Below are 19763 nucleotides of genomic sequence, written 5' to 3'. Positions count from 1 at the left end.
CCAGGGTTGTAGGAAAGTCCAACTCAGAAGTACGTGGGTGCCTGCCATACATGGTATAAAAGGGTGTCTGCCAAGTGCTGGTGTGTAGGGAATCATTATAAGCATATTCGGCTATCCATAATAGGTCGAACCAGCTTCCTTCAGTTTGGTGTAACATGCAACGCAGATACTGCTCGAGCGTCTGATTTGTCCTCTCAGTTTGACTATCCGTTTGGGGATGGTGCTGGTGGCTAGCCGGATGTCGATCTGGGCAATAGAGCAGCATTTTCTCCAGAAGTTAGATACAAATTGAGTACCTCGGTCTGAGACCAAAACTGAAGGAAACCCATGGAGCCGTACGATGCCTTCAAGAAATACCTTTGCCAGAGTGGAAGCATTTGGGAGCCCCTTAAGAGGAATGAAATGTGCCATTTTTGAAAATAGGTCCACGACCACAAGAATAGTGTTAAACCCTTGACTGGGTGGTAAGTCAGTAACAAAATCGAGGGACAACGTGTGCCAGGGTGCTGGTGGGATTTCCAATGGTTGTAATAGATCAGCCGGTTTCTGCTTGGATGACTTGTTTTGAGCACATACTCCACAAGATAGGATGAATTGGATAATGGCCCTCATTACGACCCTGGCGGAAAGCAACTGACCTGACCGGCATAGCGTAAATAGCGTTTTCGCCATTGCACGACGGAGTAAAGTGCGGCTAATTCTGACCCATCGGGCACGAGCACTACGCCTTGGCGGAAGTGCAAAGTCCGCGATGGCGGAAATGTCCCCAAAACGCCCCTCACCGCCGTCGTACGGCGACCTAGGTGCAATTCCGCCACCGGACATAGTGGTCACCGTAATGAGCGGCAATCGGAAAATACGGTGACCGTAAATATACGGAAACGGAAGCAAAAACATGGTCCTGGAACGGGAAACAGCACGCCGTACACCTATAAAATCAGAATTTTCACACAACCATTAAAAATACTACCCTGAGAGACATCCCAACCCGTCATCCACCCTAGTGAAACCAAAACAATGGGAAAAGTAGCGAAAAAAGCGTGCGACCGCAAGCGGCAGGTCCACTTCTCACGTGAGGAACTCACGGTGCTCACAGAGACCCTCCAGGAGAATGCTGCCGTCGTCTTCTCGACGCAAATGACCAGGACGGCACTTGCGAACAAGAAGGCCATATGGGCACTGGTGGCACAGCGGGTAAGTGCGGTGGGGACCGCACGCCGCAACCCACAGCAATGCAGAAAGCGATGGGACGACTTGCGGATACGCGTACGGAGCATACTATCCGCCAACCGTAACATTGCCACAGCTACCGGGGGAGGATCGGAATCACCCATCAAGTTGACCCCCTGGGAAGAAATCTGTGCCTCCACCATTGGAATGGAGACCATAGAGGGAGTCGGAGGGATGGAGAAAGGAGTGCAGACATCCGAAGAATCAGGTAGGTGTCCCAAATAAAACTATGCTAAAACCACAATGTCCAATCATGTGAAGTACCATGTGTCCACATAGTGCAACAGAAACACATGTCCAGGAGAACGTCCACTTACATTGGCCTGATAGCGCACATTAAAAGTCAAATTAAATAAATAAATAATTAAAATTCCTAAAAACACCCTCTACACGTGCAGCAGGCACCCCCTAACTGCAGGCTGCAATACAACTGCACCCTCAATCCACACAAAAATGAAACCACCTCCAAGGCCCTGACCCAAATCACCCTCAGGTACCACCCCAATGCATGTGATACATTGCCATTCCAATTTCCACAGACCCATAAATAACGCTCGCCCTCCTTTACTCCACCACAGGGTCCGATTCAAACGACGAGCTCCAGGACACCCCTACCAGCACACCTGCAAAGAGGGCCAAGACCAACGGCCAAAGACCCTCCACCTCAGCTGCACGGATCAAGACACGGCAGCAGCACAAATCAAGTGGCAGCACACAGGAGGGGACTTCAACAGGCACCCCAGCAGCCAGCATGGCCACAACACCACCACCACCACAGGCCCCCCCAATGGATGCCACAGAAGGCACTGCTTCTGGTGGCAGCAGCACCATAGGTGACACTGCATTAATGGCAGCATGCTCCGACACAGAAAACGGTGATGTCGATGTACGATCCATCCATGACCTGTCTCAATCCCCCTGTTTGTTTCATCCTGTACACCATGAGGATACCACGCAGGGGCACTCACAAGACGACGACTGGCCATCCCCCACAAGCCCTGTGTCAAGGCAACATGAGGTGATCAGCCCCTCTGTGACACCACCGCAAATGGCCATGGCCCAGCAGAGGCAACAGTCCCTCGACCAGGTGATCGTGCAACAGCAGCAACTGGCCACGCTCCTCAAGGACCATGCTGATGAATGTGGGGGTACCAAGGCAGCCATAGAAACATGTACAGAGACACTAAGGGCAGAAATGGAGAGAAGCACCGAGAGCCTGAGAGTACAAATGGAGAGAAGCACCGAGAGCCTGAGAGTACAAATGGAGAGAAGCACCGAGAGCCTGAGAGTACAAATGGAGAGAAGCACCGAGAGCCTGAGGGGGGAACTGCATGCGACGTCCAAAGACGTATGTGCTGAACTTGCCGCTGTGCGCCGTGTGCTCACTGAGCTCTCACAAACCCTTAGGGACATGCATGGACGTGAGCAGGCAGAGACATCATCCGTTGCAAGTTCCGTCCAGGGCAGCCCCCAACGTAGATCTGGGAGGAACCTGCGCTCCACAGGCAGGGGTGCCCCTGATACCCGGAGAGGGGGCTTGCAATAGCGTCTGCCCACTGACAATGAGCATCTTTGGACACTGGTGTTCGGGGGGGAGGTAGGAGGGTGGAGGGGGTGTGTTGGGCTTACTTGGGTGGCGGGTCGATGGGGTGTGTAACACAATTTCACATATGCTATAAACATTTCACAATCATCCAATGAGATGTGTGGACATTGATCTTTGTGTACGAGGCCATTATAGGCGTACAGTCCATATTGTGCATGTTCCAGACACACACAGTGCCACAAGTCCTGTGTCCATGTATCAGCCACCAGGCGTGAGTGCTAGAAGCATGAATCTATGATAATATGACGAATTTCACGGCCCTCCTGTGCCTCGCGGACTCCTTGAGGTGCTGCCACATCCCCACCCACATCATGACCATATTCAGGTGCTTGCAGTTCTGCGTCAGGGGGCATGGGCACATTTCTACGTATGCACATGTTGTGTAGCATGACACATGCCATGACCATCTTTGCAACCTTCACATGGCGGTACAGGAGTGCCCCGCCAGACCTGCTGAGGCAGCGGAAACGACCCTTCAGTAGGCCGAATGCCTGTTCTATGACTACACGGGTACGTGAGTGGGCATGGTTGTAGTCCTCCTCATGCTGGTTCTGTGGGTTCCGGAGTGGTGTAAGGAGCCATCTCTTCAGTGGATACCCGGCATCACCTGTATGTGGACAATAAAGGATGTTTGAGGAATGACATTGCTACGTAAGCACCCCCCCTTCCTGCCAGGTCATTGCCGCATCACAAACTCCACATTATCATGCATGAAATGAGACTCACCGAGTAGCCAGGATCTGTTCCCTGCATGTCGCTCCATGTAGCGTGGTATTGTAGAGTTCCGTAAGACCATGGAATTATGGGTTGATCCAGGAAATCGGGCACAACAATGTGTAATGATCCTGTTTGAGTCACACACCATTTGTACATTAAGAGAATGATATTGTTTTCGGTTGCGGTACTGGGCCTCCATGGCATGTGGGACAACCAATTCCACATGGGTGCAGTCGATGGCACCAATGCAACCCGGTATGCCGGCAAGTGCATGGAATCCCACTTTTGTGTTCGTAATTTCCTGCTCCAAACGTGGTAGAGAGATGTAGTCGTCTGCGTGCTTCAGGAGGGCATCGAGCACTTGCAATAGTGTCCGTGACAACAGTGGCTGTGAAATGCCATGCAACTGTCCGACTGTGTGCTGGTAGATGCCTGTGGCCAGGAAGTGGAGTACAGACACCACCTTCAGTAGGGGTCGGATGGCGGTTGGGCTATCTATCATGCTGACAAGGTCAGCGTGTGTCATGTCCACAACGGCGGTTATGGTGTCCCGGTCCAAACGGTAGAGGGTGTGGATCTGCTCATCAGTGAGGTTGAACGGATGTGCTCGGAGGCGTGGGATTGCGGGCTGCCTGCGTGGTGGTAGTGGCTGTGCTGGTGGGCATTGCTGGCCCTGCCTTGCCCTCCTCCTCCTCCTGCGTCTCCTCTGTGCGGCCGGTTGTTGTAGTAGTTGGTGTTCGTCTTCTTCTTGAAGTTGGAGTACTTGCAATGCTATCAGGTCCCCCAGGGCCAACATCGCTAGTCCTGCCGGTAGCATTTTGGAGTGGGTGTGGTTGTGGGAGGGGGTTGGGTGTGCAATTTATGTGTTTTCAAGCTGTATAGCCTCCACCTGTGGTGATTCATTCCACCTGTGCAAGCTGCAATCCCCTTTGGGCGAGCACGTCCCGCACACAACGCTGCAAATCGACGCATGGCATCTTGCTATTACAATCATGTATTTCATCCCGATGGCAGTGAGATATTGCTTCATATGTTAATTCTGCTATGGTCCCATTGTTTCACATACTATCTTTGCAGTCGGGAACAAACTTGTGAAGGGTCAGTGGAATGTAGTACTCGATTAACGGTGGACCCTCATGCAGCGCTGTACCGCGGTTCACCGACGGGCGGGGCGTCCCATTTGTGAGTGAAGCCAGTTGCCATTTTCACACACTGCCGCACTAAATGGATGGATTTGTGATTTCAAGCGGTCACAGATGCCTTTTCGACGTGATGTTGCAAATGAGGAATTCGAAGGACAGCGCTTTCGGTTTCCAGCTAGCGGCGAGGAGACGCCCACAGGTCTGACTGCAGACAGAAAGTTCTATTGTTTAATGTCCTTGGGACAGGGGCCATGCCGAGAATGCAAGGATTGATATGAATAGTATGGGATGCTCAATAGCGTAGTGGAGGATAAGGCAGGACGTTCCCAAATACATGTTACTTCACAACACTAGAATTCCGGCCTGGAGCACAGTGGATTTTGCAGACTGCATTAAGCACAGACTCAATGGAAATTTCAAATGTTATGTGAATAAATAATCAGGCGTTTTTATATCGGGATGAGGGAATGATGTATGGATGCATGGACAGATGATTTAATAGAGAGTCTGCCATGTACATGGCTTTTTGGAATCTATCAACTTCCTCTGCGCTATGTGATGCAGGGCTGCCATAGTGGGACCATCGTCTATCTGCCCTTGTTGAACCCTCCCTGTCTCGACGCGCCTTCAAACACTTGTGTCTATGCACGTTACTAATCCCATCTAATGGATTCTGTTTTAACAGACGCATGCACACAAACACTCGTTTGTAATAGTGTTTTCACCTCGATTTATATAGTTATGATTCGCAAGTGATTTTTGGGTGCGAATAATCCTTTTGAGTGGGCTAGCATGCATATGGCTGTGGATTTAGTGTGATCTTTGAAGTGAGTAATTCAAATGGAGTTCAGATGCCCATACTATTCTTTTTCGTTTCATTTGGGTGACAGGTATCTCCTCCCCTTTTGACGCTGCCATCTGTATGCCACTCCTGCAGATGGCTTTTACTCCCGACACCTGCTGCTTCGTGTTAATCAGTGGAGCACCATTACGATCTTATGGGACGATCGCCAATGGCCCACATGCCCTTACGCAGTACTAGTGGCTAGGAGCAACATTTCGAGCTTTCAGCTGGACTAGTACCTACCTAATGGGACGGCCCTGCGGTTCTAGGCGCTTCCATGTTGCCTTTTTGAACGTGAATGTAGCCCCTGTGTACCATGGAGGAACAGGGCGTCACACAAGAAGAAGCTGGTCATTTATTGCGGATGCAGCCCACAATTATTAGATATGATTTGGAGTTCATGACCTAATAGCTGTATGGCCCGGGTGATTTTGTTGTGCATTAAATTTTGATTATGATATTGACCGTGTAGCGTTATTCTTTGCAAGTAATGTAGCATATTCCTATTTGTGGAGCGATGTATTGTGAGGAGATCTGCTTTGGGTTCGGCCTTCTGAGTATAGTTGCGTGGTACTGTACTGGGCGCGTTTGCCTACGAAGGCCAGTAAGGTCAGGGATAGGGGCTGCAATTATGTCTGTTTTGATGATGTCATGCTCATGGGAGGGGGATTAGCTTTTGTGTAACAGATGCCGGTCAGCTAGGTGGATTGGTGGAATGATGTGATTTTCAGAATATGGCTGGTCACAGGTGCCTGTGTTTGCGTGCGTTTCTTGGAGGGAGACTGAGGTCATGTCCATTGGAATAGCTTCTGTATTTGTGCCATCTGTGCCCTGCTGCTCCCATTGGCCCCTCTTGAGATGTGCCTGGCTGCTCAGTCACTCTGCCAACTTGTGTGGTACATGCTTATGCTGATGGTTGGTTTGTTTACTGGCAGGAGTACAGGGCTGGTGCAGTCTCACTCAGGATACTGCTTTGTATGTTGCCTTACACTGGTGTCAAGCGATGGGGGGCCTGTTTTTGTTTGTCTCAGTTTTCAGTTCATGTTGCTGTACTTGAAGCTTCACATGCCTGTGCTGCATCAGTACGGCAATGGTGCCATGGCAAATATGGATGGCCACTCACAAGGCACTTGGAGCCCCTACATTCATTTGTTCGTTGGCATGCATGGGTGACTTGTACATTTCACTGGTTGCATTGTGTGACTTCATTGCACCTACGAGGAGTTGTGCAATGTGGCCAGGGAGTGGTGTACAGGCACTCAGTAGGGCCTTTTACGGTTGGTTTGCGATGCCGTACTTCTCACCATGGCGACTTTCCGCCATGCTTGATGGCGTTAGGTACATGTCCGCTAGGGTCAGAATTCCCGTACCGTTGCGCCATGGTGGTAATTACGGTTTCGCGGTGTGCGCGTGCGCGTACTTGGTGCAGTTAGCGTTGGCGTTCACTACGGTGTCGCTAATGGCATCGTACTTTACGGTGACGGGTCATAATCGCACCGAGCGGTATTCGATGGCGGTATTGCATTTCCGCCATCGTTTTTCGATTTCCGCCAGGGTCGTAATGAGGGCCAATGTCTTTACGCCACGTGGCCACCAATAATTTCGTTTTATCTTGGCTAGGGTTTCAGCGATTCCAGGGTGGCCCTCGATCAAGGAATCATGATAACCGTACATGACTTGTTCTCGTAGTTCTTGGTTTGGTAAGAATAAACGATTCCTGAAGTACGGCAACTGATCTTTTATCATGTAATGTTCTCCTTGTGCACTCCACGCTTGTAATTTCTCCGGACTCATCAGGTTTTGGATTTCTTCATGTAATTCTTTCTGAGTTATGGTTGCTGTGATTAGTAGGAGCTTGTCACTCGGGATGATTGCTATTGGGTCAGGGGTCTGATACCCTTGCTCTTCCACCCCCATACGGGAAAGGGCATCGGCCTTCCTGTTTTTCACCCCTGGTCGAAATGTAATCACGTAGTCATATTCAGCAAAAAAAGAGCCCAACGTAGTTGTCGTGAGGATTGGGCCTTTGCCGTTATTAGGTACTGGAGGTTCCGGTGGTCAGTTATTACGTGATTGTGTGTCTGGCACCCAAGAGGTAGTGCCGCCATGCCTTAAAGGCTGACTTAATGGCCAGGAGTTCTTTGTCTGTGATAGCGTAATTGAGTTCAGGGGGTGTGAATTTACGTGACCAGAAGGCAACAGGGTGTAACTGGCCCGTTTCGGGGTCCTTTTGTGAGAGGACGGCTCCCATAGCCATGCTTATGGCATCCGTTTCCACCAGCTATGGGAGATCAGGGCGAGGGTGGCGTAAGATTGGGGCAGCACCAGGTATACGAGTTCAGGGCGAGGGTGGCGTAAGATTGGGGCAGATGTGAATCTTGCTTTGAGTTCCTGGAAAGCCTCCTCGGCTTCTGTTGTCCACTGGAACTTTTTGTTGCTTTTCCTTAGTAATGACGTGATAGGATGCACAATTTGCAAAAATCCTGGGATGAACCGGCGGTAGAAGTTTGCAAAACCCAGCATACTTTGAACCCCCTTGAATGAATTTGGGGATGGCCAGTTCAGGATAGCATCACCTTGTGTACATCCGTTCGGATTCCATTCGGGCTGAGAATAAAGCCCAGGAATTCCACCTCAGAGACGTGGAATGAGCACTTTTCGAGTTTGACGTAGAGCTGGTGTTGACAGAGTTTTTCCAATACGGATCGGACGTGTTTAACGTGGTCCTGCTTTGATGCGGAATATACTAGGATATCGTCAATGTACACTAGAGCACAAACATCAATCAATTCCCGTAGGGCATCGTTCATGAAGTATTGAAATGCAGCAGGCGCGTTGCAAAGGCCAAAGGGCATTACTTGATATTCGTACAAGCCGTATTTGGTGCGAAAAGCGGTTTTCCATTTGTCCCCCTGTTTTACGCGAACAAGGTGAAATGCCCCCCTCAGGTCTAGTTTTGTGTAGATTTGGGCATCTTCGACTTGATCAAGCAATTCAGCGATCAGTGGCAGCGGGTAGCAATTTTTTACGGTAATCTGGTTCAGTGCGCGATAGTCCATGCCCATTCTAAAGTCCCCCTCCTTTTTCGGTACGAAGAATAGAGGACTGGCTGCTGGAGACTTCGAGGGACGGATGAACCCGTTGGCCAGGTATTGGTCAAGATAGGCCTTCAGGTGCTGGTTTTCTGGTTCTGTGAGTGCGTAAATTCACCCACAAGGGATTTGTGCGCAGGGTATCAGGTCGATTTGGCAATCATATGGTCTATGCGGTGGCAGGGTATTAGCCTGTTCTTTCTGAAAGACATCTCGAAAGTCCTGGTATTCACTTGGTAGGGTGCCGATTGCCACAGTCGCAAGCGTGGAGGTTCTGATGTCTATTGGTTATTTCTCTTGGCGAAAACATGTGTGGGCGCAAGTCTCGGGAAAGGCCAATTCTTTTGCTCACCAATCGATTCGAGGACTGTGAGCTACCAACCATGGCATTCCCAAAATCAACCGGAACTGTGGTGCCTTAATGAGGTCGAAAACGATAGATTCTTGGTGTCCATCTGGCACAGAAGGGTTAAAGCTGCAGTGCATTGGGATACTGGACCAGAAGCTACTTCCGTGCCATCGACGGTGGTAACAGTGTCGGTGGTTGATTTAGGGCGTAACGGAAGCCCCATCTTTGCTGCAAGATCCTGGTCGATGGAATTCCCAACGGCTCCACTGTCTATGTACGCTCTTACTGTGTGCATTCGAGATGGTTGTTGGTGATTGATCAAGACCACAGATAGTGCAAAAAGGGAGGTCTGTAGTTCACTTTCTTCGCTCGACAAGTGGACCCCTACACTTGCCAGGCTGGGGAGTTTTCCGATTCCTTCATGGTATCTTCCTTGTCCGTGGCCCCTACCGTCCTCCTCGGTGGCTTCACAGGGCACTCTTTAAGAAAATTACCTGACCTTCCACAGTACAGACATAACTGCTGCTGTCTCCTTTTATCCCTTTCCGCTTTAGTCAAGGGGGATCTGACCCCCCCCCGATTTGCATTGTTCTCCTGAACCTTCCGTTGTTGGGGCAGTATTGTCCTTTGAATGCACATACATAGGGCGAGGGTCCGGTCTGGTTCGATCTGCTCTTCGGTCCTGCAACCTATGATCCAGTTGAACAACAAGGTCAATGAATTCTGAGCAGTCTTTTGGGGGGTTCACTACTTGTGCGAGAACATCCTTGAGCTCCCCCTGCAACCCCTGATGAAATAACATGGTCTCTTCTCCACTGGCCATTCTGCTCCAACTACGGGTCTATTGAACGTGGCTATTTATGTTAATAGGTCTTGATTCCCTTGGCGTAGAGACAGAAGTTCGTTGTCTAATGCCTGCCCATGAGTACGACGGGCGAACAGCTTTTCCATCTCCTGCTGAAAGCCCCTGAAGTCATGCAGCAAAGGATCGTCTTGGGCCACAAAGGGTACAGACCAGTCTGTGGTGCTACCACTCAGGTAGGATAGCACAAAAGCGACCCGTGATTGGTCATTCGGAAAGGCCCCTGGCCTACAAAGGAAGTGCAGGCGGCACTGGTTCATGAACGTTGCAAACCTCTTGGGATCCCTCGTAAATCGTTCGGGCGGGGCAAAGGGAACTGCCCCAGGAAGGGTTATCTGAATGGGATTGGCTGATGGCGCTGGCATCGAGGGCACGCTTCCCGGCAATGGTGCATGCCCTGCTTGTGACTGGAGAAGTTGCAGGCTTAAATCATCAGTGTGTTCTTTGGCTACTATCAGCTCTCTCCTCAGGGTGTTGGTCTCCTGCCTGGCTGCCTGTTATATTTCAGAACGTAGTTGCCACAACATGTGGGCTAACTGGTCGGTTTCTGACGTTTCCATGATGCCCAGGTGGATTTTGATGTGAGGCTTTGCGTTCTGTAACGCTCACCTGGTATCCACGGGGACGTCACTCAGCCTGTTCTGACCTCTTACAACCTCAAACCCTTCCCTGGAGGCTATTCGACTGGAGACTGGGCCTGAAACACAGAATTGGTAGAGTTTAACTCCCTATTGTCTCTGTGTGCTTGAAGCCCTTCTTCCCCGGGGTCCAACCCTTCCCTTTGATCCACAGCTCACCTTGTTTTCTTGGATAGTGTGCTCTCCGTCCTGCCTTCAGCGCAGGGGCGCGTTAATTGATGCGGTCTCATTGCTGCCTAGTTACTTCACTGGCAAGAGCCCGACAGGTAAGTATAACGAGTCTTTTGAACAGTTCTCTAACTTTGTTCCTTTCCTTTCTTAGATGATGGCCGACACCCGGGGATGGCGGCGTGCTGCTGAGATGAGTAGCGCTAAAGGTGAGAGCATGATACGCAATGCACCCCTTTTTTTCTGTATCTTTTAGGTGCTGCAACGTTTTCAGCGTGGATGCCGGTTATGAAGAACAAATGCGGTAGGTAAGCGCGGTATGCGGCGCCTCTAGATGTTTCCACGCTAACCTGGAGTGTCTTTTCCCTCTTGCAGATGGATGAGAAGTTTCGGAGACAGAGTTCCCCCAGAGCGGCTGGGATTCAGGTAAGCGTTTGAAGCTCGTACAGTATTTAAAAATAAGTGAACATTTGCAGAATGCTTACTAATGCCTTTTTTCTGTTCTTTTCCCTTTTCCTTAGGAAGCGGCGTGCCGGGATGGGAATGACACGGCCGAAGATGCCTGCAGAACAGAAGGAGCGATGACTGATGGGCAGAAGCACCGCAAGGTAAGGCTGTTCCTAACGGTGTTCTTGTTCTTGCAGGCGCTGAGCGCAGAAGAAAGATGCAGGCCTACTGGAGACCGATCCGAACACGGTGAGTGTCACGCTGCAGGTGCAGAAACCACAAAGCATGTTCCTCAGCCTGGGTGTGGCTTAAATAGTCTCTGGGTATCCCAGGTGCCTCTGGGCTGAACCACATCCAAAAGACTAGACCGTACATGCAGTTCTGGGAACCAAAATATGTGGGGCATCCATCTTGTCCCCATCAATGCACTACACGTCCAATCCCCAATGTTATCCTATGGGAGTCAGTGAGTCTAGTGCCACATGTGCCAAGTCTGACTCCAAGTGGGTCTTTGGAGGGATGGAGAGGCCCTTGAGGGCCATGTAGGTGATTGTGGCCTGGCTCCGGCCTGACAGCTTGGAGGCAGGAATCATGACAATACTGATTTTATGAGTTGATCTAAGATTTTATAACCCAAATTAGAATTGACTGCATGAAATATTTGGCTGGGTGCCAATTGTGACAGATTTCATGAACTAATCTGTGGACCCATTGCCATTATATTTGAGATTTTAAGGATTATGTAATGTTAGGCTTATTTGAATTCATTTTATGAATTGCTCTAAGATTTTATAATTTAAATGTGAATGGATTTTATTAAATATCTTGTTAATGTAAATTTGATAGATTGTATGCATACACATCTGGATTATTTCCATCTGATTGTCGAGTATGTTGGTAAATGTTGCACTTATTGTGTGTTGTATGTTTATGGGTATTATTTCCGAAATAAAGATGAACAAGAAAAAAAGCAATTCTGCTATAATTATTTCTTAACATGGTCCGATACATAGTGATGATGTTTAGAAGTATGGATAACAAAATCATTTTGTACTCTATATGCAAGATGATTTCCAGTTTTCAGGGTTGATATTCACAGGAGCACTAGACAGGCAATCCCAATTCACACTAGGAAGATTGAGAAAATCCAATGGAAAGACAAACTCTACATGCCCCTATTGATCATTACGGTACCCTTTGTCTCTTTGCAACTGTCATTTTGAAGTGCATAAAGTTCTCAAAATAAATTGTTCAGTCAACTTAATGACTTATATTGCTTTGTGATGGCATCATGTGTGACCAAAGAATACAGAACTGAGAAAACATTCTGGGATACCTCATAACACAATGCCACTACTAGTGTCTCCAGGAACTATATTTAAGCGGGCACATATGGATCACCCATAAAAAGTAGGGAGGCACCTATAATGGGTAACACCAAAGTCCTTTATCATAAATAAGTCACCTCAACACAAGCCTGTGCATTTGTTAGCACACCATATATACATAATATGTGTAGAATATCTTGATTTTTGTTATCAGCAAGCTGTGTGAAAGCGCTATCATCTCACTACCAAGCCATCCATAAATCAGTCTAATTCGGCTTCAGATATGCCAGTATAAAATGATATTCATACATGCCTAAAGGAATCAAAGAAAGTGGTTGGGATAGGATTTTAAACAGGCATGTATGAAGCTGTATAGGAATCACAGCAGTCATGTTAAAAGTAATTTAAGACTATGGGGCTCATTCTGAGCATGCCGGTCCGGAAACAATGGTGCCAGTAAGCTTATCGGCACCATTGTTTCCAGACCGGCATGTTACCGTTCTGCGGGCGGGTGCCGTCCTGTCCGGCAGGTCAGAGCAATAGGAAGCAATAAATAAGCACGCTAGGCATTGGAGTCGCTGAGCAGGTCATTTTTAAGGAAGAACCCCAGAAGTTTGAACATAAGAATATAATTCCGTAACTAATGAGAACAAAACACATAACAGCCATAGACACTCATATATACATTTACATTAAACACAAATCTAAACTATGTATACCGTAACCCTGCCCCAATCAAAATTCACAAAACTGCATAAGACCTTCATATTACCCATACAAGTCATTAAAAGGCGCCCACAATTCTTAATACAGATCCTCCCTGTCTTGTTTCAAAACATAACTTTTTCATAACTTGTGAAAGTTTGGAGCTCAACTAACCAGTCTTCTATTTGTGGCTTTTTCCTGGTCTTCCAGACCTTTAATATTTTTTTTCCTGCTACCAATAGAGCCTGTCAACCCACCATCCATGACTACAAGCACTCTCACATCTATCTATACTTGGCAACAAAATAACCTGAAAGGGTGTCCTGGAAAGATTATGTTCAATATCATAGTCAGCCTATCCAACACATCCAACCAGATGTTTTGTATCCTGGAACAACTCCATAATATGTGCAGCAATATCCTTGTTTCTCTACCACAACCCAAACAGATATCACTGTCTAACAAACCAAGCTTATACAAACCCGAACAGTCCAACATAGATGCCCTAATATCTTTTTTGTTTAATCAGTTGCAACTTCAGATCCAACTTTACCTTAAATCCTGCCCGCATTAAATTATCCCAATGCTCTGTTGAAATTTCACTATTCAATTGCATTGCCCAAGTCTGTCGTAACTTATCCAAACGCTCAGCATATTAAGGTTTTACAGGCATCATGTTAAGGAATGTCAAAACCATTCAGGGTGGTGAGTCAAATGTCTTAAAGACTTCGGGCTTATCAGCCAGCAGGGCACTCAACAATTCTAGTCTGTGAGACAAAAGGGATATAAGCATTGTTTTATCTTTCTAGTTCACATTTTCCCAAATGGAATGTATAGCCAAATGCAGTAAACTCCACCATTTGTTAATCACCAAAACATCTCCAATCCTAAATGCCCCCCTTGTGATTCAGCTCTGCCAATACAAGGGTCTGTTTCCAACCTGAAGTGCTGGGTTCTGCCACACACCGATGGATCATTATGTAATCATATTTTTTTATTATTATTCAATAACCATGAAGTAAGAGCTTCCCAGGAAGCTTCAATTGCAGGTAGCCTTCTGTCAACAATCGTTTTTTTACCCCATCGAATATATATTGTCAAGTGTGTAAGGAGACATCTTTTCTATATCCATCCAGATTGGAGGTGAGTTCTCATATAATGCAAAATACACCGACTTTTACGTTAAAAAACCCATTTGGTAGTTTCCCTAATCAGGATATCCGAACCCCCTTCTTTGACTCTACGTACCAACATAAATTGTGGTATTTTCTTCTGATGTTTATTAATGCACCACAGACATTTCTGAAAAACCCTGTAAATCTTCTTGAAAGATTGTTTTTGTAAAATTCAAAGGAAGAGATTGGATGACATATAACATCTTGGGAAGAAGAGTGATCTGGATGACATTTATTTTGGCCCAGACATTTAACCATAATTTCTCCCACTTCCTCACATCTCCTTCAGCCACCTAAAGTAGTTTGTTCACATTAAAGTCCACTATCTATTTCCAGAGCCACATATAATATATATTCCTAGATACTTCTCATAATGTTCAGACCATTTGCAGTTCGACGAGTCAAAATCACTACTACAACAAGGATTGGGAAGAGGGACTACTTCTGTATTATCCCAAATGATCTTATGACCAGATAACTTTCCCACCTCATCAAATATTCTCCTCAACAACACATCACCTTCAGGGTTAGACAAGATTATCGTCATATCGTCTGCATAAGATAAGACTTTGAAATCTTTACCTCCTGCACATATTCCTTGTATCCCCTGCGTGGTGCCTCTCGCCAGGGGAAATGTATCTGAGAGCACATCATTTACCCAGACTTTAGCTGTCACCTCAGCGTGTAGGGAACACGTTTGGCCTCAAATACCGGAACGGCTGCTGCCAAAATCATTTTTGACCGGTGCCCAACAATGGGGACCTATTGGGGCATTCCGGCCCTGCGGTCCCGGTAATTCCCTATTGCTGGGTGCTGGAAAATATTACTCCCCATTCCCATTGTAGTCAATGAGAATGGGGAGGACGGATGCACTGGCACCTGTAATAACGGTGCCAGTGCATCCATCAAGGTCTGGGAGCGGGTGCCGTTCCGCCCGCCAGGTCAGACCTGGCAGGCGGGAAGGCACCCGCTTGCAGACCTAAGAGTGTGCCGGTCCGGTAACAAAGGTGCCAGTAGCTTACTGGCACCGTTATTACCGGACCAGCACACTAAAATGAGGCCCTTTGCCTTTAAGAAACCCTGGCCAAATCCCATCTTTAGCAGGGTGTGTTCCAAAAATATCCAATTGACCCTATCAAAAGCTTTCTTAGCATCTAAAAACACCAATGCAGTTTCAGAGGTAACCTCATCATCAAGCCCTAATATATCAACTAGTATCCTGGTGCTATCGTAACTATATCTCTGTCTTATAAATCCTGTTTGCAATCTAATATGTATGTATTTCCTCCATACATTTTTCATATCTATTTGCCAAAACGTTGGTGAATATTTTAATATTCACAATGAGTAGTTAAATCAGGTGATAATTCTCACTGTTTGTATGATGCCTACCCGTTTTTGGAATACATGTTATCAATGCCTCTCTTATAGAGGGACATATAAAACACCATTCTGTATACATAATTGTATAGATCACATAGAAAAGGAGCTAATTGAGTCACAAAAGGCTTGTAGAATTCAGCGGGTTATCAGTCTAGTTCTGTAGACTTATCTGTTTTATGCCGAATAATAGCTGCCATTATTTCCTTCTCATCAATCCGTTCATCTAAGGAATATTTAATTTCAGGTCTCAGGACTGGAATATCAAGTTTCCGAAAACACCTATCTAAATCCGTCCCAGGTGGAAATATATCTTCCTTATCGAGTCATTCATAAAAAGATCAAAAATATTCACATATTTGCAAATTTTTTGTTACAGGAAGACCATTTGCATTTTTTATACTCCTGATAAAAGATCTTTATGTCATCTCTTGAAGTTTATTAGGCAATAATCTACCACTCTCCCAATACTTTTCTTTAACAAAACATTTCCCACTTTCCATCTGCAAATTAATTTTGTTGCTGAGAGTATCAGTTATCCTTTTTAAGTCTGTTCCCAGGATTTTTTTTCCAGAAATCACATATTTATTTTGAAGTTCCTTAAGCTCTTCTTCTAATATTGTTAGTTCTGCCAACCCCCGTTTTCCTAACATGACATGTTTCACTGATTAATTCACCTCTCATCACTGACTTGAAACTGTCCCAAACCATGAGTATATTAGCTGAATTCCTATTTACCAAGAAAAAGTCAACAATAAAACCGTTCAGTGCTTGTTATTTTCAAATCTTTCAAAATTCCCGTCGTTAACCTCAAACCTAACAAAATTAGGCTCTGTGCCTCTCAAATCCAATTGCAGTTCCACCAAAACATGATCAGAAATTCTTCGTTCCTCTTATGTCAATAATGATTGAAAAATCATACTGCAGCCCACTTTACAGGGGACTACTGTTTATAAGAAAGGAACACCTCACAATGTGATTCTTCTCACAATTTCTGGATGGTGCATGTTGCACTGAAAGGCCTCCTGCTGCTCACTGCAGGAGGGCTAGAAGGAGGGGCAAGCATTATGTAAGGGAGGCCAATGCTAGCTGTCTCTAGGGTCCCTCCCTAGAGACGCCACTCCGTGCCACCACAGAGGCCAGGATCATGTATAATCATGTCCACTGAAGGTCAGGACCATGGCTAATCAAGTTAAGGTTGGGCAGATTGAAGCAGAGAAACCGGTAATGGGTTTCAAAGCACAAGTTGGCAGTTAAGCCTGCTTGCGCTAGGGCACATGGTCATCGGCAGTCCAGAACAGACCACTTAGCGCAAGGAGGATGTTCTGCAAGCATGCAGAGGACTTGCTAGTTAGATGTGTGAAGTGCCTGTCAAAAAAGCAGGTGCATACTCACCAAATGTCCATATGGAACCGTGCTGTAGCAACATCATCAAACTCCCTGGAAGAGATGAATATAAAATGATTAACAAAGCTAGGCGAGAGATAAGGGGATGTAGAAGGCAATGCAGTGAACAGGAAGAGAAAAGTAATAGTTTGGACGACATCTGGCAAACCATCGACAGAGAGAATAACATTATAGCGATACAGGAAGAGACGCAGGGTAACCAAATACCAAACAAAGTTGAAGAAGGCATAACACCTTTGACCAGAGCCAACAGAGGCCTCTGAACATTGTAAGGTGCTTGAAGCCAAAGCAAAGCTCCCCGTTCCTTGCAAGACCAAGATTCCTAGATCTGGTGCACACCATCTTGGCAGTTGTGACTGACTGTCAGGGATTTATGAGATCCCATTACATGACAGGAAATTATGTTCTTGCCACATCCTGTCATTCCAGAGACCCTGACCACCCCCTGAGACTCCTGCAGTAAGACCTTGGTGTACTTGGTGGAAGCTTGCTTCACAATTCTGATTATCTGGGAGAAGTCCCAATTCACATGACAGAGTGGAAAAAACAATATTTATTAAGGCATGTTGATGCCACATTCATTTCAGAGGACCCTGAACAACCCCTAAGGTGCCTGCAGTAAAGTCAAAGCTCCTGCCCCCCTGCAAGACCAAGACTCCTGCAGCAGTCATTCTGATTGGCTCCTACAATATGATATCAGCACATCACATGAAGAGGAAACAACGTTATTTTTGAACATGATTTATTGCTACTTGTGCCATTGCTGGGGACTCTTAGCACCACTTGCGAGTCTCGCAGCAAAAACAAATCTGCACTCTCCCTCCAAGGCTAAGGGGCCTGCCACAGCATCCTTGAACTGTTGGTAGCATTTTTCACCATTCGAAATGACTACGAAGGTCAACTGAACACATCACATGGTATGAAGAGGAAATATTATTGTTAGGGAATATTGTTGCCACATAACACAACTGTAGCGTTCCCCTAACTCCACATTAGTTCATGCAGCAAAAATAAAGCTTGCATCTCCCTCCAAGACCATGGAACCTGAACCAGATCATTTAACTTTTAGAAGCCATCAGAGCCCTACTGTTTGGCAAGTGGATCATTTGCCAAATCACATGACAGGAAGTGGAAATACCATATTTTCAGACAACCATGCTCACCACCTAAAGGCCCTGCAGCAAATACAAAGCTTTGCTTTCTCTTTAAGACCAAAGGACCTGCAACAGCTACCTGGAACTGGCAGAAGCAAGCATATTGGCATTATAAGTAGCTTGCAAAGGGTCAGATGATATACCCCCCCTTCTTATTCAGTTTCCGCATGGCATTCAGACGAGGCGTTCGCCATCAAGGGCCAAAAGCAGCAAAGGCCACTCTCCGTTTGGCAAAGAAAATTGACCCATTCCTAGCAGCTCTACTCCCGTTTCATACCAGTAAGCATGAGCCCTCTGTCTCCTTTGTCTACCTAACACGGTGTGTTCCTTGTCTTCTATTGTACTCCCACCATCATATTCCTGCATTTCCTCATTCTAACCACCCCACCCTTCAACTGGGGGAATCCATGGAGCCCACCGCTTGATCTCCCCACTGATTTTCTCTCCAACCTCATCACACCATATCCTGATCTCCCACCTCCCTACATGATGGCAATCTCCCTGCAACAAAAACCTCTTTTTTACTTTGACCCCTTACCATTCTCATCTTGCAGTGATGGTTATCAATGAGACATGAACACCCCTCCCACCCACATGATGCTGCCAGACATGTAGCCCGACTTTAACCTTCTTTATTTCCCTTGTCTATCTAGGAAAGGCAGTGGTGTTGGCCTACTGATGGAAAATGCCAGACCATTTGCCTTTAACCCTCCACACTGTTCCTTGGAAGGCAATGCTGTTCAAAGTCTTGCACAACCCATCTTACTAAGTTCCTCATCTACTAGTCCCCAGGCATCATCAGCTTCTCTTCAATGATCTAGATTAAATCTCTTTCTACTGACGTCCCAGTCATAATCCAGGAGACCACGATTCCCGCAACTTGACACGTTCTGCAGACTCCAATCTCTCAGGAGATTCTCTGTTTGCCCACCATACCCTGCTGACCCTCAATGGTGGCAACTTAATCAATCTCATCTTGCTCACCCCCTCACTACATTTTTCAACCCCTCTGTTGTCTCATCACCCTCTGACCACGTCTCTGTTTCACTGTATCTGTTCTTCTGCCACTCTCCCTCCCCACCAACTAGCATCCTGCTTGCTTGCTAAGTGCTTGAGCTCCTCGGGAATGTTTTGAGTGGAGTGCAGAATGAATATTGAAGAGTTTTTATTGTGTTTTAAATAGGTATGTATAATAATACCCCTACCTAACACAACATCTACCTCCACCAGCAGGGGAAATATATGTAATTCTATAAAGGAAATAGGTCCAAACTATGCACCAATTATTTCAACCACACATCCAAGGTCCCAGATTACCCGGCACACTACGTCCGTAAAAAATAGACTGTATGCTTTGATGTATCAAAAAGACAAAATATAAATGTATTCAAAACAATATATATTCAATGTAAAAACATACATTGACCCAAAACACAGAACACAGTGAATACAAAAACGAATACCTAAACAATGGGCCTCATTATAACTCAGGAGGTCCGGAAATAACGGTGGCGGTAAA

The 19763-nt window shown here is 46.6% G+C and overlaps 1 protein-coding gene across 2 annotated transcripts in view; it reads right to left on the bottom strand.

The window, feature by feature from the left end:
• Window positions 1-19763, bottom strand: part of UNC13D (unc-13 homolog D) — a 2023528-nt gene that overhangs the window by 1578505 nt on the left and 425260 nt on the right. For both annotated transcript variants that reach the window (XM_069654742.1, XM_069654741.1), the window contains exon 8: window positions 17079-17123. In XM_069654742.1, coding sequence (XP_069510843.1) covers window positions 17079-17123 — 45 coding nt within the window. The remainder of the gene's footprint in view (window positions 1-17078; window positions 17124-19763) is intronic.

Source organism: Ambystoma mexicanum, chromosome 3q (genome assembly GCF_040938575.1).
Source record: "Ambystoma mexicanum isolate Mex_15411 chromosome 3q, UKY_AmexF1_1, whole genome shotgun sequence".
NCBI classification, from domain to species: Eukaryota; Metazoa; Chordata; class Amphibia; order Caudata; family Ambystomatidae; genus Ambystoma; species Ambystoma mexicanum.
The sequence above is the reverse complement of the archived record's forward strand: the minus strand, read 5'-3'. Positions and strand labels throughout refer to the sequence as shown.